General features: G+C 28.9%; 1 protein-coding gene across 1 annotated transcript in view; it reads left to right on the top strand.

The window, feature by feature from the left end:
• LOC126849725 (glutamate receptor ionotropic, NMDA 2B-like) overlaps window positions 1-25,662 on the top strand; it is a 153,503-nt gene that overhangs the window by 70,478 nt on the left and 57,363 nt on the right. The window contains 3 exon segments of the mRNA XM_050591859.1: window positions 4,476-4,665; window positions 4,667-4,982; window positions 7,618-7,789. Of these exon segments, the coding sequence (XP_050447816.1) occupies window positions 4,586-4,665; window positions 4,667-4,982; window positions 7,618-7,789 (568 nt within the window). The 5' untranslated portion in view covers window positions 4,476-4,585.

The following is a 25,662-nucleotide window of genomic DNA, read 5'->3' as shown; positions in this document are numbered from 1 at the left end:
AGTTTTGTTTTCTTTAAGAACAATTAAAAGTAGTAATTTAATTTTTTTCATCAAAAAATATCTCTGTAAATTAAAGTTGATTTTTAAATCGAATTTTTTATTATTTAAACGATAAGGTACATAATATTCTTTTTCTGTATTTTCTCAAACGCATACAATGTAATAATCGCTCTAATTTCTACATCACAATGTTATTTCTCATTAAAGCTACATATTGAAATAAAATAAAATTTATATGTCATTAAAATAAAATATCAAGACAATGTAAATTATTGAGAGGAACGTGCACATGATATTCATTGTCTGGTGTATTTAATTGTAAACCGCTTGTTAATTAAGCGTAATCATCACTAATAGATCAATGATTAATAGATAGGAACTTTCCTTAGTGGGGTTAATTTGGTACCTTAATAGAAGGGACAAGGGTTTAGAAATAGAGCCGGGCCACAGGAATCTGCGATAGCTAGTAGTCGGTTTACCAAAGGGCAATCCATGTGGGACATGGTTCAATATCGTGAAACTTGATACGATGATAAACGCGGGTCAAAGCAATACGTGGCAGCAAAAACTCAAACTATATATCGTAGCTCTATACGTGCCAATATTCCCTGTAGACAACTCTAATCGCTTGTCGATTCGTTGATAGTTTCCCGATATGTCGAGATATGTAAAGATATGTGTAGATCACTCTAATCGCTTTTCGATTCGTGGATAGTCTTCAAATATATCGAGTACAATTGTACAAGCATTTTCTTGTTTTTTCTTTAATTGTCGATAATTTGTTAACATGTCATATTCAAATATAATTAAAAGAAATAATGATCAAATAATATCATAAAATTTTGTTATAGATGAAAAACATATGCATCAAGAAAAAAATTGTGTATTTATAAATTTTTATAAAATATATAAAATTTTATAAGATATATAAAATTTATATTTACTTTATTATAATTCCACATATTTTTGTATTTTATGTTACTCTTATATTTTTGTATTATTATATTAAAATGATAGAGAGAGGGAGAGAGTACACAAACAGTTTTATTATATTTTTAAATGATATATTTTAAGTATATTTTAACATAAAACTGTTTGTCTTTGCGAATGATGATTAGACGCGTCATTTAGAATAGTGAGTAAATATTGGTTTTGAAAAACGCATTTTATAAAGAAGATTGAAAGAAAGAGAGAGAGAGAGAGAGAGAGAGAGAGAGAGAGAGAGAGAGAGAGAGAGAGAGAGAGATAAGGAGAGCAAAAAATAACAAGAAACTTGATAAACTTAATAGAATAAACGTATATATCTTGTAAAAAGTTTAGAAAGAATTTATGTAGCAAGATACCGTAATTGTCGCTTCGTTTATCTATTGCTATTCACTGTTAAACTCTCTATTAAACTATTATCCAAGATTAATATATAAGTTTTCTTACCTCTATTTGTTTAATTTTCCAAAAGTTTTTATTAATCTTTATAATTTTTCAGAAAACATACGTATTATAAAACATTTATATATTACATTTTAAAAAGCGAGTCATAATAATTAAACTAATAACAACTGGCAATATAATACGTAGTAATATGCAAAAAATATCAATATTATTAATTTTATAATATATGTATAAATATGTGTATGTGTGCGTATATACTATATTTTTTCTCAATTTAAAAGGAAATATTATAGAAAAAAAATTATTATTTAAATTATATGTTAATTATATTTTATTTTATGATAGAAAAAAAGTAAAATTGAAGTGTTACACTTGTTTTTACATAATACAGGATTTTTACATAATGCAGGATAAAAATCATTATTATGCAAGTATGTTTTAATGCAACTCTTTGTCATTTAATTTGAGAACGAACGTGTCTGTATTTTATATTTGAATATATGTATAATGCCGGTCTGAAATTAAAATTATTTATGTGCAAAATCAAACATATAACTCGTAAATTACAAATTGAATTTGCACATGATGACATTAATACGCATAATATTTCTATTATTATAATATTCATGTAAATCGTTCTATTAATATATCAATGATTAACAGCAACTTTCGAGAAAGATAATCAGATATTTGTAAAACATTTTTCGCATTATATGGCGCGCGTTCAAAATATAAATGCAGTCGAAATCGACAGTAGATCGCGCAGTAGAAACATTGCAATAATGAAATAGCTGTCAATGCATCAAAGTTAAAGCAAATGTCATTCCCAATGCAAGTCCGACAATGGCGAAATAAAGCAGAAAGTGTTGGTAGTTTATCATTTTTGTTATTGACAGCACATCATTTATTTTATATCGTACCCAAGTTTATATGCTATAAGTTTATTATGTTGGTTAATGAAAGGTTCACTTATTGATGATAATAATAAAGTTTCATATATTTAAACGTACACACATACACACACATACACACACAGCTTATTTTATATAATGTTCAATTAAAAGTTTAAAAATTAGGTCACTTTGAAGACCACTTCAATCATATAATTTCATTCATATTTGTTATCTGAAAGTTGGAAAAAAGAAAATTTGATCATATTTAAAATAGTGATCGTAATGATGAAAAGTAATATTTATGTACCATGTATAAAGCAAATTATGTACCATTATAAAAGCAAAATCATGAAAAGTTTTTACGCTACAAATAGAAACTTAAATTAAAATAGAAAATCTTAAAAGAATTTATGGACTTTTATTTCTCTCTCTCTCTCTCTCTCTCTCTCTCTCTCTTTCCTTTTTCTCCTTTTCATTATTTTTAAACATATTTATCATATAGATACAAATCATAGAATTAATTAAAATAATATTGAATAACTAATTTAGCAAAATTAATTCAATATTTTTGTCAATTGCTGAAATTGAGAAAAATAAATCAAAAGTGGTTTAAGAAGGCGCAGTATCTTCCATTTTGTCACTTATAATTGACTGAAAATATTTTTATTTTGCAATGAGTGTATTGTGTTGTTGTATTTATGTCATTATAGCATGATGTAAATTAATTTATTACATGTAAGAAGCGTTTTGATAACATTTAGATTGATCTAAATCAAAAGTTTTTTTCCAAATAAACATTTTTAGTAAAAATTGCCAACGGTTTGTCGTTAAACTTACACGAGAAAATTTTCTTAGTTACTCTTGAAAGCTTGCTTCTTAAAAAGAAGTATTTATGCAAAAATTCAAAAAATTATCATTTAGGGAAATCTGAAACTAGAATAAAAAAAGATTTGACATTAAATATTTTAAAATTTTTTAGGACATTTGATAGAATTATCTGGATGTAAAATTGTTGCTTACCTTATTTCTGGAAATCAACCCATGTTATAAAATTTCCATAAGAAAATATGTATTTTTCATGTATTTCTCATTTTTCTTAATAGAATTGTCAGGTATTAACATTGCTCCTACTTTTTTGTTTAGTAATGAAGCAATCAGATAGTCGTATTAATTGCATTATAACTTGTATTTTATTTTTTTTTAGTTTGTTTACTTTCAGCACTACTTTAATTAGTTAACTTGTTAATAAGTTTTGACCCAGTTTTATCATTTCATCATGCTTTTTTTGTAGATATAATGCGGATTAAATTTCCACATTGTTTAAAAAACTTTTAAAATATGCACAAAATATCCAGAGGCAATAAACAATTTTTTTTTTGCTTCTAGAGATTTTTGTTTGGTGATTTTAATTTACGGAAACAAAATGTCAAAACTACTAGTTCATCAAATTGGAATTTATCCGATTAGATTTTACAGATTTACGCCATCAATGTTCAGGCTCGGTGCGTGATAGATTCAATCTGTCAAATAGAGCATTTCACATTCATGTACGATGACAGATAGTGATGGCCGATCGTTTTATCCAACTAATCCTACGGAGAAACGACTATTACATACGGCCAGCCATCGTTCGATAGTTCGAATACAATTTCCTATAAAACAAAACCTTGTATTACGTAAAAAATGGACGTCAATGATATATATATCTGTAGATTTGCCGAACAGTACAACTTCTGATTGAGATTACAGGACAAAAGTGATCAGCTAAATAGAGCAATTTAGCATCCTAGAATGCACTCTCTTATACTTATTTAGGATTAAATCATTATTTTTGTTCACTTTGATAAGAAAGATTAAAGATTATTTTGTCTATCTTTGTTAATTTGTCATAAATTATATATTTAATCACATACACACACATCTTGATTTGCCAAATAATTTTTTATAATGGAAAATTTGGGACAGAAGAACCTAATTTAAAGAAAAATATTAAAGAATTTTAATTTTGAAGACATAACTATATAAAAGTAAATAAATTTTGCCTTTTAAATATTTTTTAAGATAATTGAATATTTGTTACTCCTCAAATATTTTTAAATTTTTAATTCGGCACTTGGTTCTTTTGCAATGTTTCTAATGTCTTGAACTACTATTTACTTGATATTAAGAAAATTTTATAAATCTCTGTTCTAGGCATACCAGGCGTTCGCGATGAGGCAACGTTACGGTGGCGGAAATATTCGCGCGTGCAATTGCGTCGCGTCGCTGCGATGTTAAAGAATTCGTGCGAGTGTTGTGTGTGAATGGAAGTGCAGTGTCAAGGTAGCGCGAGGAAGCAGGGCAAAATCGAATTAATCGTCAATAAATTGCCGTGTTGTGATAAATTTCTCGAGCAAATTTCACGCCATGAAAACCACATGGATCCTCTCGTTAGTGGTGTCGCCACTGCTGGTGCTAGGTAGTCCGCCTGGTAACACCATCAGAGAAGGAGGCATCAAGATCGGGACCGGCAGGGGTACAGCCCCCAAGGGCATAAACGTCGGCAGAGGAAATTCGGCAGTTCGTATCGGCGAGGGCAGGCTCTCGAATACGACGAGACAGCGGTCATTCCCGACTACGACGACTACCACGAGCACTCCTCCAGCACGTTTCACTCCGCAGTCTTCTGTGGGAAATAATTATAACGTCACTTATCTCAGAGTAAGTACCTTCCATAATCTCATTAAGAAAAGGGAGCGAATCTTAACTTGTTAAAGACTTTTATTTCATACGTCATAGGAGAATAATATATATCTTTATTTGAGAACTTAATTTATACATAATAATGTTAATGTATTTTCCGGTAACGTACTATATTATATAAATCTAATTATAATACTTAAAACATAATTCTTTTTAAGTTAATCGAAAAATATGTTATCTATTCAATTAAAATTATTTATTAATTATTTTAAAAATACTCTTGTTTTTATTTTTTTTTAAATGATTTTTTAATATATTTAATTATATTTTATACAAAGTTTTTTATGCTTTTTTAATTCACATAATATAATTGGCTTATTATATAGTAATTTAGCTTTATAAATTTTTTTTGCTAACAAATTTTTAATTAAATAGTTTCTTAGATTAATTATATTACAATTAGTTTACTTAAATTATATTATGTCATATTTTTTGCATAAATTATATCAAATCGCTACACTAAACTTTGCTTAGACAGAGCTAACGAATAATTTTCTGACTTACTCTGGAATGTCTCCTGTTGAAATAATTATCATTAATGGATAATTATTTTTAATGGATGTTAATGAATTTATCAAGTTAATAGATTGTGTTAGTTAAGAATGATTACCTTGTTACTTTTCGGGCTTATAAAGCGAAATTCTTAAGAGAGATTTTCCATTCCGAGATTTTCCGAGCTTCATGAATTTTTTCTCGATCAAATTTATACAGGCGCACAATGGGTTAATTTAGATCCTCTCTATTCACTGATTACAGCAAGTACCCGTCTGCACATCGGAATAGAGTGCATAATTGCAGGATAGATATATGACCAACGCGATTCATTACAGATAATCGATGGGTATTATGGCACTCCTCTGGATTAAATTCGTTATACAAACGATATGAGAATATGTAGCTTTTCTATTCAATAAATGCTATAATAGATGATGTCCCACACACAGATGAAAATATCTATGGAAAATGTTTTTGAATTGTTTATAAAAATTAAACGTTAAAGCTACAAAATTGTGAAAATTATATAATTTCAAAATTAATATACTTATATATATATATATATATATATATATATATATATATATATATATCGTAAATTCTGAAATAAAATATTGTATATATAAAATAATGACATGCTTTTCATGTTGAGAAATGAATATTAATTTGTTAATATAACTTTATTTTTGAAAGTCATGTCGATAAGTGAAGAGTTAGTGATTAATTTCCTTGTTTATACATTGTACATTTTATGTTGTTAAAGTAACATATCTGAAATACTTCAAAATTATGTAAAAATATTATAATCACATTTTGATTGTCGCGCATAAATATTATGGGTAAAAATCTTTTTTTCCAATTATTTGATTAATATCGCTGTTTCGAATAAAGAGCAGTATTAATATTGCTAATTTGCTCCGAAGCGTAAACTGTTGACCAGTCTCAGCCTACACGCCGTATTTATTTGCATCGATCGATTTATGCAACAGGTGCGAGCCGATACCGATTCTTGCGATAATAAAGTGCATAAGATGCTCTTGCTGCAATTTTCTGATCGCTTTGAACCCTTAACGTATCATCGAGATCCTGATACGCTGAAAAGGCAATAACTGAAAATTATAATCAGTTTTCTTGTTGATGTTTAAGAAACCTTATTGCATAATTGCAAAATCTCGATTGTACAATATTGGATAAAGGAAGAATTAATTATCCAATTTAATAACTTTTGCGTTATTGAATAACATAATTTATTATTGTATTATTTATATGAGCGGTTATATGTTTATATTGAAAATTAGACAAAGCAGAACAACATGGTGCATTACAATTTTTTTTTAATCTTTAAATATAAGTTTAAAAATTGCATATAATAAAATATTATATAGACATGAAAAAAATATTTTTAGTTTTGAATATCTTATTTAATAATTATAGTAGTAATCCAATTAATAACTTAAGATAAAGTTTTTTATAAATTTTTAAAAACTAGTGAAAACAAATAAATGTTTATATATCTATTTAAAAATAAATGTTTTGAATAATGTAATTAAATGTCAAAATTATGCAATTGTTCTTTAGCATTATAGTATAATGAAGTTTTTTATTTATGTATTTGAGAAATAATGAATAAGAAAAATTGTCAAAATGCGTACAAATAGAAACTAACCGCCTACCGTAATATAATCTATTAATATTAATTTTTAGACAAATCAACGTGACAAAGTAATCGTAGCAATATGATTTAAATTGAATCGCTACAGAAACTAAGTGTATTATTATATAAAAAATACTAGACATGACATATGTAATAAAATCCAACAAAAAACACGAAAATGTTGATAATGATAAAATCATATGACATAACGATTGCATGTTTTCCAACGAAATTATACTCATTATTAGAAATATATCGTGTTGATGTTCCATGCTACATTTGACCCTTGTAATGGTAGCTGTTTTGGTAGACTATTTGCGAAATATCGTGCAATCTGTTGATGATCTTTTTCGTCGCGTTTGACAGAGCGATAGGAATCTATCACAAATGCTTGTTTCATATTAACCAAAACTTCATATTATTCCTATCATTCTTATGTAACAGGTGGGCATGATGGTGCCATACAAATCCTTTGGCCAAAGAGAGTATACCAGAGCGGTCACCTCTGTTATTAGCACACTACAAAGAAGTACGAGGGGTCGAAGGTTGGGATTTTTGGAGCGGTATGATCTGCACGTTAAAATAGCGATGAAAGAACTCACACCCAGTCCTACTGGTAAGTATTAATTTTATTTGATTGATGGCATTATTTTTAACGTTGCCTTTTTTTATATTATTATATTACATCTTAATATCGAAGATTATTTTAAATTATGGAGTTGATTCAAATAAAACTTAAAAGTTAAAAATGTTTAGAAAACAATCGTATTTCAAATTTAAAATTAGATATGAACGTTTTTTTTATAAATGGCAATAGCGATTGGTTTTGCATTGGAAATACGATATGTGCATACATGCACGCATATGCACATGCATGGAAAAGAAATTTGCATAGCAATTTCAAAAGAATAATACTTCCAAAATTCTGAAATTTTTGCTCTCATTCTTCAACGAATTCAGCGTTACTTGCAGATATTCAATGATAATTTATTATTTATATCAAAGGGCTATATAATAAGTCATCCCTTAATTCGCAAAAGTGAGAAAGTCAATACATTCAGCGAAAGAGATCTTTAATTGACAATATCTTTTTTTCATTGCGATCGCAAATGTGTATGTGCGAAATCATAAATTCTTTTTGGATTCTTTCTGGATTTGAATTCTGAGTTATGTAAATACCAGGTTAAAGGGGGAGAAAAAGAAAGAGTCTGAAAATAGGTCGATTCGAGCCTATTTCTTGAGACATTGCAGATTTTTCTGGAAGAAAGCTTGGTCTTTTTCAAATAAAATCTAAACGCTGTTCTCTTCAATGGTACTATTCTTCACGCCCGTAGAGTACAAATCAGCATTTTATTCGTGCGATAAAAGGAATCCTCCGCTGTCAATAGAATACAAATTTAAAATATTTTGATCTTCCAGTCGTTTTACAATTTATATAGCTTAGCTTATTTGATTTTTTCGCGTTTGTAGAAACGAAGTATAAAATCATCATTTAATTTAACAAAAATATTAAAGAATAATTTTTATATTATGTTTTTATATAACGATACTTCTGTTATTTCGCAACATAAAAAGGATTGCCGTATAATTCAGGGTAATTAATTTATTACTCCAAAACCAAATATGCAAAGGAAACGCACAGAGAGAATTAAAATCATTTGTTCTAAATAAAATAATTTTAGAATGGATATTTTATAAAATAAATAATTGACACATGATACGCAAGTAATTAATGAATAACTATTGAATGAGCAAACTTAGTTTCATAGGTATTTGCAATTCTATCTTTTAGTTGTCATCGCAACGACTAATTAGAAAATAAATGCAGTAATGACAGAAAGCACGTAAGCGCATTAATTTTAATACGAGTATAATTATACATTAATGCAATTATGGGTAATTATTCTTTATTAGTGATAGCAACACATACATACTTTCATTTAACTTTTATTGTATGCTCCATATGAGAAAAATTAAATATGCTCTTTCAGCGGTATAAAATTGTTTGTAATATTTATTTGCGAACTAATAATATTTAATATACTCAAAAATATGAAATATCTTATAAATTCTGTAGACTATATGTGTATGTTGGCAAGATTGATTTATACAACTTTACAATTTTAATTTTTTTCGTTGAAATATTTGTGAAAACTTCATGTCAATTTCATATAGCGCAAATAAGTAAAAAAATTTTTTAATTATTGCAAGTTTTAATAACTAAAAACGTATAAAATACATTTTGCAATCTTTGCATATGCTGATGTCAACAATATTGCTTTATATTTATTATTAATTTAGTATAAGAGAGATTTATATTGACGCAAATATTAATTAGAAGGAACAGCTTTGAAAAACATGAGAATGTATTTAACTTTTAATCTCAATTTGACAATTAATACTGATGAAGATTGGAATATGAATAAGAAGATTACATGTTACACAATCTGTAGAAATTTGCTTCCGAGTTCATGATATTCTATAACGGTATTGTTCATATTTTTTATCTTTAAATTGTTATACATTTATTTAAATTAATTAACTTGACGAGATTAAATCAAATTTCAATTTAATTTTTTTAATCTAACAAGAGTTAGATTCAAAAATATATGAATCTATAAAAACAAGAAAACTAAATAAAAATTTAAGAATATCTGAATATTTTTAAGAATATTCACACAACTTAATTTTTCAAAAGAAAAAAAAAAATCCAATCTGATATAACTTTTAAAATTACGTATAGCTCGTAAAGTTTTAAGTACTATTTTTATAAGCTGTAAAATATAAAGTTTAATATTAAAAAGTAAATATTAACGAGTATATTGTCACATACTGCTTCTTCTAATCTTTTCTCGTAACTTTAATATTACTTAGAAATTAAATCTACCGTAAACATTTCACGAGTTCGCGCGTGGTAAATGACAATCGAGAGTGTTGACGATCAGTCTTCCGTAAAGTTTCTATCAATGTTGACAAAAGAGGTCATGGAATTTATGAAAAATCGGAATCGAGCTGAAATCGGATGTTCTCATGCTGCTACGTTCTATCGAAAGAATGAAAAACGTTGGGCGCAGCTCTGCTATGTAAATCGCATTAGGAAAGCTGGACGACAGCCAGGCGCCTCGTTCAGACATCACCACACTTTTTCTCTTCTATCCATCGTCACGTGCCAGATTCAGTCATCGTCCCCTGATGAATACATTGACCGAGAAATGATCATATTACTATATGATATCTTATAGAAGTGACGGCAATTACTTGATAACGCAGCTGCGTCGCTTGTTGGTTCATTAAATTCTGGTGCTGTAGGAAAATTCTGAACACCAATGCAGAGTGGGATTAATGAAGCTGGCAATGCGAAGATTGCAAAGTAAAGCGCGCAAAGACACTATAAATGCACGAATATTGCATTCGTTTGCGGCAATTTCCCGGAGAAGTCTTGTTTTTGCGGATTCTGCTTGTATTATTAAAGTAGGAGAGAGATGTTCTCTTTGAAACAAAGAGCGAAGGAAATGTCGCACAGGAAATAATTACAGGAGTTAAATTTACTGGGAATATAATTTAATTTATGTTTTTTTATTTATACATCTCTAAATTAAAATTTTTCAAGTATTTATAGGTATGTAAATTTATTGTATATCTAAATATTTTACAGTTTATTATCATAATTTTCTTTTACATATTTATATAACATTCATTATTTTTTTCGAGTATTGCGCGAAAATTCTTCTGCATTCTGCAATATGCCAGCAGTTCTTTGCGATCTTATCGAACACTTCCGTACAATCGCGTCAACAATGTAGGGAAGTATCGAAATGGCTTGCCGGAAACCGGAAGTGAGGCCAGGCTTCAGGGCAAATTGAACATCGCGGTTAAACGCAGCGGTCGCAACTGACATGTATAGAGTAAATCGCGGGATACCGCCAGGAGTCACGATCGATATCTCTGCTTTCGATATCACAAGGACAAGAGAGTATAATGACTTTCTTACACAGTTCCGTTTGTTAAAAATTGGAATATTATTTTGTAAGTAACATCAAAGTGAAATTACTCTATTTATCGCTCTACATGGATAATATGTAATATAGATTCTAACAATACAACATTGATTGAAAAAAAGCACAAAAAATTAGTATGGAAAGATTAAAAAAATATATCAAATATACAGATCTTAGTTATAAAAATCTTTGTATATTAAAGTTTATTTATTGGAGATTAACTAGGATAAGAACATCTCAAATGACAAAAATCTATATCAGACAATTTATAATTTGTGACATAATTCAGACAAAAAGACAAAAATACATTTTTAATTGGACAAACTAAAATAGACAAAATAAAATGTGTTTTTTTTTATAATAAGAATAATACAATTAACTAAAAATTAACTACATATAATAGAAAACTGTCAATTAAGAATATAAGCTGACGATAAGTAAGTAAAAATAAAAATTTTTTTAAATATGTAGCTTCCGAAATTTTGTTGATGGAAATCTTTGTGTTGATGGAATATTTCGAAAGCTATATCAAGACAAACTGCAAATTTTAAAATACAATGCAGTACAGCGATGAGAAAAGTTTAAATAAATTTTGCGATTGTTGGTGTAACTTTTAGATTACTCGCATATCGACGGCTATAAAGCTAGGTTTGTGCCAACAGCGCTCTGCGAAAATCCATCGGTAATTTCAGCTGTCACTAAAGGAAGTCGCACACTGCTCCTTAAGGAAATATCTCATGCTCTTCATCAAGTAAAGTGATCCAATTAATTTTACAACAGCTCAATAATGTCGATAATGTCTAACAAAGTTGAAGCCTTATCGATTATTTAAAATGTTGTTAATCTTCGCGGTTGACTCAAGGGATTGAATGGATAAGCGAGCTTTTGAGCTTGCAAGCTACCGCCATCTGGTGAAAAATGCCTGAACATTTTTACACGTTGATTTATACATATAAAAGAAATATGCAATTTCATCATAGCATCTAAAAAAAATTACAGATATAAGTCAAGATTTAATGACGTTAGCCAAAGTTTTTTTTACAATTTTAATGATATTTTGTGATAAAATAAGTTCGAGAAATGTTTGCGATAAAAATTCTTGTATAAGTTCTTTATATAAGGTGAGCACAAATAGAATTATCTATTTGCTTGATAAAATTTGATAATTTATGTAAATGCTGTAATAAAAAAGTGCAACCTTATATGTAATTTTATCGAATTTTATCTTTCTCACTTTTGATCAAAAATTTAAGATTCGAATAAATGCATCTATATAGGACTTATTATTCAAATGGCAGTGTCATTTTTGTGAAACAAGCTACATTTTTTTAGACTTTTATTATAAACTTTTATTATAAAATATAGTATGCCGTTGAAATTATAAAAAAAAAATTTGTACGATAGTTTTACACAATTCTGGTTTGAATCAACTTCATTAAATACCGAATTGAATTTGCTTATTTTTATTAATTACTTAAAACCAATTAATTTAATTGGAAATGAAAAGCTAAGAAATGGAAAAGCAATATAGGAATATGGCAATCAGTGATTATTTTTGTATTTTAATTTTAAATTTACTTAATTTGTAATATTAAACTTTCAAATAAAACAAATATTATTTTATATACATTTTATCTATGAAGATATGATCTTATATTTAATTTTACTACAATTTTGCTGCAGCCGAAATCTTCTATTCCATTAAAAATGTAATTAAAAATAATAACTTTGGAAAAATAGAAATGCACGCGTGTGCATATTTTTGTTGACTCTACGATTTGCACAAAATAAACTTGGATAAAACTGAGGAAATATTTAAAAAAAAGATAATAAGGGCGAGTAAATATTTTATTTCGCTCTTAATAATCTATGATCAAGAGATAAGTAGCGTGTGTGCTAGATATAGTTCTTTTATAAACTTCTAAATTATCTTTATCTGATATTACAGGCTATAAATCCTGTCTCTCTCTTTATTTTTCTTGTTTTTTTAAAAACTGTATATCATTTTTATTAATAAAAAAGCTAATTAAAATTCGCTTATAATATATTATATAAAAGATATCAAAACTTGTTATCAAATTAATAATATGCATGAGAATTATTATTTATGAATGTTCTTTATAGCGCATTAAGACGGATAGAAGAACGATTTGTTGTAGAATACAAAGTTAATAATAGTTTTATCTTAAAACGCGTATACACATAATTTCTAGTGAATACTATTTCAAGTGTGCATAATTTCTTAAAAAAATTGCGTGCACGTGTAAAGGAGGTATTTTCAGACATTTAAAGTGTTTTACATGACTGCATATAAACCACAAAACTTTCATCAAAGTATTGGTCAAAATAGAAAATTAAGATAAATATTCAAGAAGTTTAGAAACTGAATTTTTCAGGGACTCATAGAAGGTAGCTCCTATAAGTGAGCTAGACGGATGATTTCCTTCCACACTGCTCTGTTCTCTTTCTTCTTTTTTTTTCGCTAGCTCTATTGTTACGCTGGCACAGACATTGATTTATGTCTTTTTCACGGTTTCTTTCTTACCTCACGGAAGTAGTTTCGATTTTCTGATCGCACTTTCATCGTATAATTTTGTTTAGTCGTAATTGTATTAATGTCGTAATCGTATTAATGACAAATGCAAGACAAATGCAAAATAGAATATGCATTAATCACAAATTACTGACACATAATTGATACATTGATTGATACATTGATTATTGTTGAACGTGCTCTCTCCCTCTCTCTCTCTCTCTCTCTCTCTCTCTATATATATATATATATATATATATATATATATATATATATATAATCTTCTTGTATAATTTTCTTGTATTAGCTATTATACTTTCCAGCTTTTATTTTCTCTAGTTTTTGCAAAGCATATTTTGTCATTTATATCATAAATTCTGATCATATTTGCATCAAATTTATATATATATATATATATATATATATATATATATATATTTCTTATGTATTATATAACTCACATGAAACTCGTAATCAAGATTCCTGAACAGTTAATCTACAGCCAATTTACCGTTCGTGACATCACCCTTATTTGATCGCATTTACTTTAATCAACGGCAAAGCCCCTCACACACATCACTTTCCACAAAATAATTTATGATATCTATTTACATATATAGAGATATTAATATTTGTCTTGCGGCTTATTAAATTGTTTATTTTCCTAAAAAATATTAATATTATATTATATATATATATATATATATATATATATATATATATATTTCTCTCTTTCTCTTTCTTTGCTCTCCATTTCTTTTACAATTAGAATGTTGAAAAAGTTTTTGAATTTTGATTACAAAGAAAAGAACTTTATTTTTTAATTAGTTTGCAGAAGATTTGAAATCAAATATTACTGCTTACTATATATAATAAATAATGATTAATAAAATAAAATAAATATTAAATTTTTTTATGATAAAAAAAAATTTAATTACTAAATAAATTTAATTATTGAAAGACGTTTTTTTATTCACACAATTTCTACTGTTATTTCTCTGCACACATATACAAAATGTGCATCGTCTAATTATTCAGCAAAGTTGCTGAACAATCAATCGACATTTAATCTATTTATTGGAATCAGTATGCTGGAAATAGGAAGCTGCGTGTTTTAAGTGTTTGGCATGCTGTTTGAATCGCTGATTGTAGAACCTTTGAATTATTTGTCTTCACATTCCTTTGTTCGCGTCCTTATTAAGAGAATCCTTTGTTCAGTAACAGTCAGTGCTGAGAAATGAGTTAACAAAGAGTAGGAGAAAAAGGATATAATAAAATAAAAGGACTTTAACAAAGATTATAATAGCAAACATTTTTATAAATTGTAACAAATTTTCTTTGTGCATAATGATTTCCTTTCATCTCTATATAATTAGTAAGATAAATCACACATACAAATAAAAATTATTATTTATCAATGATTGTCAAAGATAAAATTTGATAATTCCAGAAAGCTATGTACTACTAATATATTGTTATATTTATTACTACATTTATAATAAATGTATGATTTAAATTTATACATATATATATATATATATATATATATATATATATATATATATATATAATTGTCGCTAATTTTCTCATACTGTGAAATGTCACAAAATTTAGCAATCAATGTTTCGTGTGTAATTGCAGTTATATTGATTTTGTAATTAATGAACTGTATGTAAAATATATAGATGTCTATCATCCATTTCTATTATTAAAGTATGAAAGTTGTGTGCTTAATTTGAAAAAAAAAATCATACATATATATTACTACACATACAAATCGCAAATGATTGTTTCCCATTCAATAAGTCGTTCAGCTCGGGAAAAGGAATCAAAGCTATATATTTTACATACAATAGGAGATCTTTAGCTCTGCTTATTAGACACGTTCTCTGTTTTCTGAATGAGAGTCTATTTTTGGATATGGAAAAAGAAGATGTGCTTTGTCATCTCTCTTGAATAACTTCGCGATTTCGATCAATTTCACCGCCGACTTACCGACGACACTCGCACAAAGACTTGCGCTGACCTTTCCTCATCGGCAAGTTCGAGCCATTTGAGAAAACGATGTTCCCTTATCGCACGCCGTTCCCCAGATTGATGCGACTACACCGCACGCTTCACGGATCTCAAATTGGTGCGCGTCATTGATTCGCAATTTGGAACGCAGACTTTCAGTTCACCAAACTTAATTCCTTTTTTTTTGTTCTCTCTTGTAAAAGTAATCTGATGACAAAGTGTTTGCCATTGAATACCACATCGATGCTGTGTTTAAAAAATAATCTTATTTTTGTTCACATAAATCCAAGATGAAATCGCGCTGATATTTTTAAGATATCTTTTTGAAGATGTTTTAAAATAAAATTTATGACATTTAACTATAAACAAAAGTTATATTATATTGAGCAAAAGTTATATTAAATGTTTATATACGCTGTGTTAAGTCCTTTGTTTACAAATTTGCAATTTAATTAAAATCAAGTACAGAACAAAATTAGTAATACTTGTTAACACAATTATAACACAATTAACATAATAAACACAAATAAATGCTTATTGTAATAATATTAGCTCGTTATTATTGTAAAGTTAAGATGGAACATTGAATTTTTATAAAGAAATAATAAGTAAGTTGATTATAAACTTGATTTACTCGACATAAAAGAAGATCGTATACATCTGTTGGCATTCAAACTTGAAATAAATTTTTATATGCAGAACGCAAGAATATTATTCTTGTAAAAGTTATTGATATAATTTAGTTTATGTGAAATTGAAAAAAAAAAAAAAATGATTGTAATCCAATACATCGTATTTTAGAATCAGAAGAATAAAAGAAAACTTGTGACTTAAATTTAGTTACAATAAAAACTTTTTATTATTTTTATCGCCAATTTTTTTTCTTTTCGTAGAAGATATTTTATTTACAAATTATCTTTTACTATTATTAAAAATATGATTAATAATATTTTTTCTAAACTACAAAAAGATTCTAAATTTTTTTTTTACTAATAAAAGAAAGATAGAAAAAAAAAGGAAAGATAGAGAAAGAGAAAGAGAGAGAGCACATTATTTATTTTTCTTTTATTTAAAAAGAAATTCTCTTCTCGTAGTATTTTAATAATTTTATAATTATCCTAAAATTTTAGGAATATTATTTTATGAGAGAGGGAGGGGGCAGTTATGTTGCGTTGTTTTATTTTATCCATATCAAATACTAATATATATTTTTATACACTACATAAAATGAAATGCCATCTTTTTTGATGAGTTCTTGCAATTTCAATCACGAATAAAACAATACGATTTTTATTTTTTTTCGATAAAGTGTATCAATCTTGATAGAGATTGTTATTCTTGACCGTTTATCAAGTAGAAGTTTTAATCGTACTTACACTATAATCTCAAACATTATTATTGCAATAAATCCCTCCGCGATATATCGATACGATATTCCAGATTTTGTTGTCGATATTGTTTCGTCGCCAAGAACATTTAATCAATCTTGTTGCCAAGCTGATCCATCAATCCAATGCATTATTTGGACCATGGTATATATAGAATCTCCCGGAGCTTAGCTGCTCATTTGTCTCAATAAAAAAAGAAATCAAATCGATTTGTTAATTAAACATTTCAACGGTCTCGTGGTGCTTTCCTCTGGTCAATTTTAATAATTTTTTATTTATCAAAACATATAACTAATCATTTCGCGCAAAAACTTTCTTTTTATGATACACATTGTTATTTCAATCGCATCAATTTCTTCTTCGCTAAATATATTCCGAGACAGCTCTGGGAAAATAATGGGATGTTAAGATTTGTCAACGAAGGAAATGAATTGTAACTTGGTAACTGGGAGTTTATTAGCGAGATAGTGTGTGTGCGTGCATATAGCAAAATAATTATTAATCGCCTCTTGCAAACATTTCTCTCATGTAGCTTTTATAAACTTTAACTTTTACTTTAAATACGTGCATATATATATATATATATATATAAATTATTAAATTATTTTCTAATTATTAAACTCCCTTTTTAATAAAAATTTTGCGTGAATAATTTTTTAAATTATAAATAATCAAAATTAAATAAATTTTTGGAAAAATAAATTGAAAAAAATATTGAAAGTTAATACAGAAATTTTTGCATTTGACTTTATTATTAATTTTAACTTAAAAGATTATAACGATTAATTATATTAATATTATAGGGATTATGTAATTAAATGCTCAAAAAAATTGTACTTAAATATATAAATAGAAGTTTATAGTAAACGTGAGAAGAACTTTAATGTATAGTGAAATTCGCATAAAATTCACGTTTGGAAGTAAAAAGTTTTTACACTTAGAAGGGCAAATGGTCAAAGGAAATTGCACCAGTCGACCCCGACAACTCCGACAATCTCTCGAGGTACAACCGGATGGAACTCGGTACTCGAAGCCGGATGCGTTTGAATTTGTACCTTCTTTTCCTTCCTGATCAAACTTGTGCAACAACATAGCGCGTGAAGTTGAGATATTGTCAAATATAGAATGTATTGTAGCAAATTCGTCAAAATTGTCGAAACAAATGATAGATATAGATTGTTTTTTATTCGAATATTATAATCACGAAAATCGTTAATAACAAAAATAATTTGTTACGTAAAACAGATTTTTTTAATTACCAATAATACATATAATTTAGCGTTTGAAAGAATCAATTAGACGACAGTATAACGATTGTAAATATTATGATAAAACACTCATTTATGTAGAATAAAAATCATACTCGTAACATTAAAAGAGAGTGAACGTTAGAGAGCCAAGAGTTTATTTTAAAAGTCTGTCTTCCTCAGAAGAATAAACAAACGAAAAGGACCCTGAAGTAGGTCATGCTTGGAGCACGCATTGTTATTTGGTTCGGAGATGAAAAGAACGTGGAAAGGCAATATTCCGCAGCTCGATAGCGATGCGTATTACTTGGTTCTGTCTTTCTCTCTGCATAGAGAGGAAAAGAATGTGCTTTGTAGCGCGGAATGACATTTGGGGAAGTAAGCGCGGCAGAGGAAAAAGGAAATAATGCTACGTCAATGCGCGACCAATATACATAAGTGAATTGTTATCCTCGGTATAAGGCGATCGATGAGGCCGACTGATGCGAGAACGGTGAAATCGGAAAGGGAGAATGCATGTGTGGTCCGCGCGGATATGTATAACACAAAGGCTATTCGATAAAGTGATTCGCCGCGAAATCTCGTAAGCTGAGTGTACGCGTTATGGTTTTCAGCGATTCGATGCGAGCTTGAAACGCCCTTATGAATATTTGATGCCGATACTGTTATGTCGGATTGTATGCGTATCCCGTTACGCGACGGACATGCTCAGCCATATTTCCGTAGATAGCTGTATGCATAATAAAAAAGGGCATTTACACACACACAAATATATAAAAAATTGTTTCTTAGAGATTGTATGTTGCGCCTTAAGTAATATTGATAAAATTAAAATTGTGTTTGTGTGTGTGTGTATAAAAAATGTTAAAATATTGCAAAATTGAAATAATATTAATTCTATTTGAATTGAATTTTAACGAATAAATCACTATTTTTCTTCAATTTATTTTGCTTTGACTCATTTTTTATTTTACAATACAAATAATTTTTAGTATTATAATTTGTTTATTCAAAATTCACAGGCTGTCTAAAAATATATAAAACATAAAATATTTAAATATACAAATAATTAAAATTATTTTTTCTGCTATATGTTTAAACAATCTAGATATTAAGCTACAACAAAAAACATTTGAGACAGAACTCTATACCAATCTTCTATACTTATCTTTTTTTTCAAAGAAATAAAATTTATGTGCAATTGCTATTAAATATCTATTTTTATTTTTATTTTTATATTTTTATTTTTATAAACATCAAATCTAACATTTTTTTTAAAATGACTGCATGCATAATAAAAAAGCAATTTGTAGCTTATGATTTTATTTCTAGCAGATATTATCTTCCACGACGTAAGTAATTTTCCGCACAATATCCTATTTACTTGAACTATTTTAAGGAAACGTGGAATTGTTAAACGAAAATGTGTTTTGCATGATAATATATCTATGAGTTAGTTATTTTTTTTTCTTCATTAGACTTATATACGTGTATAAATTATGTTTATAGAGTCAGCTGTCATTCTTTTTATCTATAATTATATCAAAGATAAACAATTGCTTACAGTAAATTCTTGAAATTATAATCTTGAAGTTAAACTGTTTACAAACACATTCGCCTGCATAACATTATTACAACTTCCATAGAATCCCGGAGAGCGGGAATGTAGCCAAAATAACGTAATAAAGCCATTGTTATTCATTCACACACGGAGTAAATGAATGACAGAAGACCTTTGATCATAATTGTCCTTTATTTACATAAACTAGTATACACATATGAGATTGTTTCTCGAATATTTTTACCATCGATATTTAGATATATTTGTCTGTAAGTTCTATCTTCAATAATACCATTGAATTGCTTTTTAGCATGACACGGATTTTTTGTAGATATTTATACCGATGGGACGACATTCAATTATTGCTCTTGAGACCACGATCCATCCATTTTGATTCCCCAGCATCAAACAAAAGTTTTTTACCCAAACAAAAGACTTCATTTAACTCACTTAATCCAATTTTACGAAATGGTCAAGTTTCATTTATTGTTAAAGTTTACTCTGCAAAAGTTGAATCCGATACTTTGTAATAATTTTGATATATTTATATCCATCTGTACCTTGTAATATATATTTTATTGTACATGTCTTGTAATCTATTAAATGTACAATATATAAAATACCAAGTCTAAACTTTGATAAATTTTAAGATATTAATTCAATTAAAAAATGATGATGTAATTATCATAGATTCGAGAATAAGAAATCAAGTTCTAAATTATATGTTAAACCGATATCGTAATTTATTTTAAGGATTATTTTATTTTCTATTTAAATTTATATATAAATATATATATATATATATATGTATATGAAATTATATTTCTATATTATAAAATTTATATAATAAATTATATAAAGCAGTTAAAATTTGAAAAAAATAACAGACACGTCTGAGGGAATTAAAAATATTTTAAAAATCTTGGCAGTAAAGAATAAAAAACAAACTATAAGAATAAAATTATTTGCCAAGGAATGAAATGCTTTATATAATATGATTTTTCCACATTCTTCGTGTATGAGATTAATACAAGTGGAGAACAATTCTCTTAATAACTACTCTGGCAACGGGCTAACGGCTCGTTATTTCTCTCTTTCTGAGCTATTTTACACAGAACGATGTTAATTTCGCCGTAACAGGGAGAATTTCGTTCTCATCACGAACGTGTTATGCCATCAGAATCCAATTTTGTTCCTAAACGTTCGTGTACCTGCGCATTCTATGTGAATAGACAAACTTGAATGGCATAAAATTGAAGGGATATATGCTGCAAAACAAAGCTATATTGCACTTTTCTATTACTTTATAGGACTATAACTGGTCACTCACGAGCGGATGCGCTCCAATTTCGAATTCCATCGACGGTCTTCCATCTAACCCTTCCAGGTATGATAGGACCGTGAATTCGATTATTCTTGGAGTATCCCGGAGCATTGTTCGTGAAGAAATCTGACGATAAACATTCCAGGCACATGTTATTTATTTTAAAATAAAATTTACGTATATAAACAAATAATTTCCAGCAAGTACTGGAATAAAAACGGAACTTTGCGTAGTACATAATTATTATTAATATTGCGATGTTATAGACTATTGTATATGATACGTATGTTATTATTCTAGATATTTTAGTTTAATTATATTAATTATATTAATTATATTCAAGTCTTAGGAAGCTTTATTTATTTGCTATAGTTAGAAATTTTTTACAGTAATTTAATGTTTGATAATATCTGATTTGATATAACAACTATTTTATTTAACTATTTCTATAATTTAATTATGTATGTGTATATGCAGTTTATTTTTTTGTCTATTATTCTTCATTTATTTTTTCGTGATTTATGTAACGTCTTGCAGTAAAATTCGAAGTATTGCTGAGGGTTATGCGTTATATGTGAAAATTTAACGAGCACATGTACGACGCGTTTAGATGGCTGAGTAAAACAAAACTCATTCGAACAATTACTTTACTTTTGTGCGTGGGATAGTAAAACAAAACTCAATCGAGTTTTGTCTTTAGGAATAGAGCTCCTAATTACAGCACAAAGAGCAAAGTACTACATTGAACTCTTCTATTCCCTATTCCCTCTCCTATTTAGCATGGTTCCGAACAAAATTACAATGTCCTACACCTTCTTACTCTCAAACTACAGCAACGTGTAGCAACGCAATCATGTACAGTGCTCGATTTAATTAGAATCTCGCGCGGCACTAGATATAGTAACCCATTGAAATTTTCGGGTCGAGAGGTTCGAGTTTCAGGACGCTATATATTTCAATTTTTATAGAATTTTTAAATATATAAGTACTTGAAACTAATTTTATATATCATAAAATCTATGTTGATCCATATCCTTTAAATGTAACATGTAAACAAGTGGTATTTTTCTTGAGATAAATATGATTTGAATTTAATTAGAATTATTTTAATATTAAGCATCGAAATATTTGAATTTTAAAATACAACATATTTTCTATAATCTTTACAGTATTAATAAATAGTATATATAATAGTATTATTGGATTAGATAGAATTTCGTCAGATTAGCAAGGGAGTGATCAAATTTAAAGAGAAATTGGTCAGATCAAAGATTTACCAATTTAGGAATATTATTAAATTTTAATTTTTACAAAATATAATATAACTTGACTTTAAGCTAAGTTAAAGTTTCTTGATCGATATAGAAACTTGAATTATAATTACAGTTTCATGGATCTTTAGCATTTAAATTTACGGCTGCTGAAACTTTAAGATGCAACACATAATTTTGTAAATTTCCGATATTTTAGATAATATAATTTTATTTTTATGAAAAATTAACAGTTTTTGTTGATATAATTAAGATTTTTCGCTATCGGAAATGTTACTATTGGTTCAATATCTTGCTTTGATTCTTGACCAATGTTTCTAGATTGTTATAAATTGAGTTACTTATTGAGAGAGTTTTAGCAGGATTTCATTCGTTGATTTAGCGAAACACTTTTATTGCTTACACTGCTTACAGAGAAAATAAACGCTTTTCTTGCGTATCGCTGTTGATTATGTCGGACAAATTTTTTTTTATGCGTTTGCCTTAGCGTATATTACATTAACATAAAAACGTGTGAAAGAATGTGAGTGGAATAGAATCAGGAGTTAACAGTTTACTTAAACAAGTTACATTTGCATGTTCTGAGGGAAGAAAGTTCTTAAAAGGGAGTTGCTACAGAGTAACCAATGTTGACCGAATTAGTGACCTGTCTAACTTTGTTTTCGTGATTCGCCTCCTAACAAGGATTCGTATCGATTAAATTGGTATCCTCTATTTACGAGATACCAGCGGTCATGAGATCATGCGTGACGAGCACGAGATCACGTGATTCTGTGAATACAATTATCTGTATTAATCGATTATCGATAACGTTTCGTATTATCAGCTGTGATTGGTCTTACCTGAAATCAATAACATACAATCTAAAACTCAATATAAGATAGTAATATAATAATAATAATTATAATATATGTAATGGCACAATATTTAAAGAGGGCAGAAAAAAGATATTTTTCTAATTAAAAATCATGAGGAATATTATGACATATGTGTCGCTAATTAAAGTACAAATCACAATTTTGTCTATCATAATAATTGTTTCTCTTCGTAACAGGAACATCGTCGTTCCTCCATCCTTAATAACATGCTATAGTCGCTTATTGCATCAAGACCAGATGAGTTCTAGCAAGCAGTTAGGCGCCACTTCCGAGAGGAGTATAGAATTACGTTTAGTTAAGCGGAAATTCCATTACAACCAACGTATAATTTTTAATAAATCTGTTCTTTCCTATAATAGACGATAATGTCACACAAATGCCCGTAATATTTCCAATTATCTTTTTATTAATTGAATTTTAGCTTCTATTTTATAGATATGAAAATTAAATCGCTTTCTTGTGTATTTTATTTGGCGAATGTTGTGTGATGATAATCATGCCAATAATTGTTTTAAATCAGCATTATGATTTTAATTTTAGTTTTATTATTTTCCTAAAAAAATGTTAAGATAATCCTTTTTGGGAAATAAAAATATTTTTGATATAATTATGTATTTATATGTTAAAGCATTTAAGAATATTCATTATTTATATATATATATATATATATATATATATATATATATATATACGCAATGTATTTTAAATACTTCAATTTAAAGAGAAGAAGTTAAAATATATCATTAGTATGGAAATATTCCAGTCAATTATTTTTCTCACTATAGATTATTATAAATTATTATTATCTCAAATGAAATCTCTTTGATTCCATAGGATTAAACAAATAACATATACAATTTCACGTTTTCCGACCTCGCCCATGTTAAGCCGCCGTTAATATCAACCCCTTGCAGCGCTTTACTCTGCTTCACATAAATATCCTTTTTCCCATCCTGCGCTTTTTATCCTTTTCATATTGCATCAACATTCGAGAGCCGACCCTCATTTTCATTACGGGAAGTAGAGTGCCAAACAGAGTTGCAACGTGAGCGGCGAGATGAAGAGGAGAAAGAGAGGGAGAGGGAGAGAGAGAGAGAGAGAGAGAGAGAAAATCGTCTTTCGTCCTTTATACGGCTAAACCCTAACATCCCTCGCTGCGTGCGAAAGTTCTAGCAACCCTTAAAGTACCATGGACCACCGTCGCTGATGCCAACGCTGTCGGCGCGTATCTGTCGCGGTATCCATGGCGACTGAGCACATGCGCGATGGGGCGACTCGGGCCATCCGCCGTTGAGCATACCACGGGGGTGGTTTTTCGTGTTGGCACACCCGGGCGGTTAGCTGGGCGGTGTCTGTGGCCTTCACTTTCCTCCCGAAAATCGAAGGCTACGGGGGTGGTAGCCGTTCCTTTTTCCTCTGCCTTTCCTCTTTGTCACCTTCTTCGTTTTCTACCCTCTTTCACTTCTTCCTCTTTTACTTTCCTTTCTCGTTCCCTATTTCCCTTGTGTATTTCTATCACTTCTAGTTCTTATTTTCTTCGCTTTCTTATCGTTTTTGTGCCGCGTTGTATCTTTCTATCGAGCTCATATTGTTTCTAAATTTCTTTCTCCATGAGCGTCACGTACACGTGTCAGCGGGACATGTGAGACTGTCGTCATACGGCTGCATCCCTCGTAATGGTGCACGTGTCAAAACAAGAAAAAAAGAAGTGAAAGTGTCGCAGTGTCAACGGCATAAGCGTCGAACGTCGATCGTGCACGCCAATCGCTTGTATGACTGGCAGAGAGCAAGCTAGAATTTTAGTCGCCTATATCTTTCGAGGATCCTCGAGCCCTGAAGGGTTCTCGAGCCGTCATCAAGCTCAATTCTAACCGGGTAAGATGCAAAGTACACGAGAAAAGCCTCATCATAAATTTCGAGATATCGTGCACCGTGTGGTTGTGATGCGGATCAACCGAGCTTTTTTGCTGCGCCAGTGAAACTTCCTGATCACGTGAGCAGCGCAAGGGTAACTAGGAGAAGAGGGGAGGTGGTGAGAGTTGAGAGAGTGTGCTGTAGTCAGCGATACGACGAGAAGCGAGATACATATTCCCGCGTGGGAAACCGATGGATCTCCCGATTCTTGTCTACTTGCGAGAGCAACTACGTCGATCGATCATTTGCACATCCGCAATCTCGAAGATCGCCGTCAGTCTCAGACGATGAAGTTTCGATACGTCGCCGTACCGATTCTCGAAGCGATCGTGTCATCGTGTGCTTTTCTTATCGACGAT

The sequence above is a fragment of the Cataglyphis hispanica genome, chromosome 1, assembly GCF_021464435.1.
Source record: "Cataglyphis hispanica isolate Lineage 1 chromosome 1, ULB_Chis1_1.0, whole genome shotgun sequence".
NCBI lineage: Eukaryota > Metazoa > Arthropoda > Insecta > Hymenoptera > Formicidae > Cataglyphis > Cataglyphis hispanica.
This window is presented reverse-complemented; position numbering and strand designations above follow the sequence as displayed.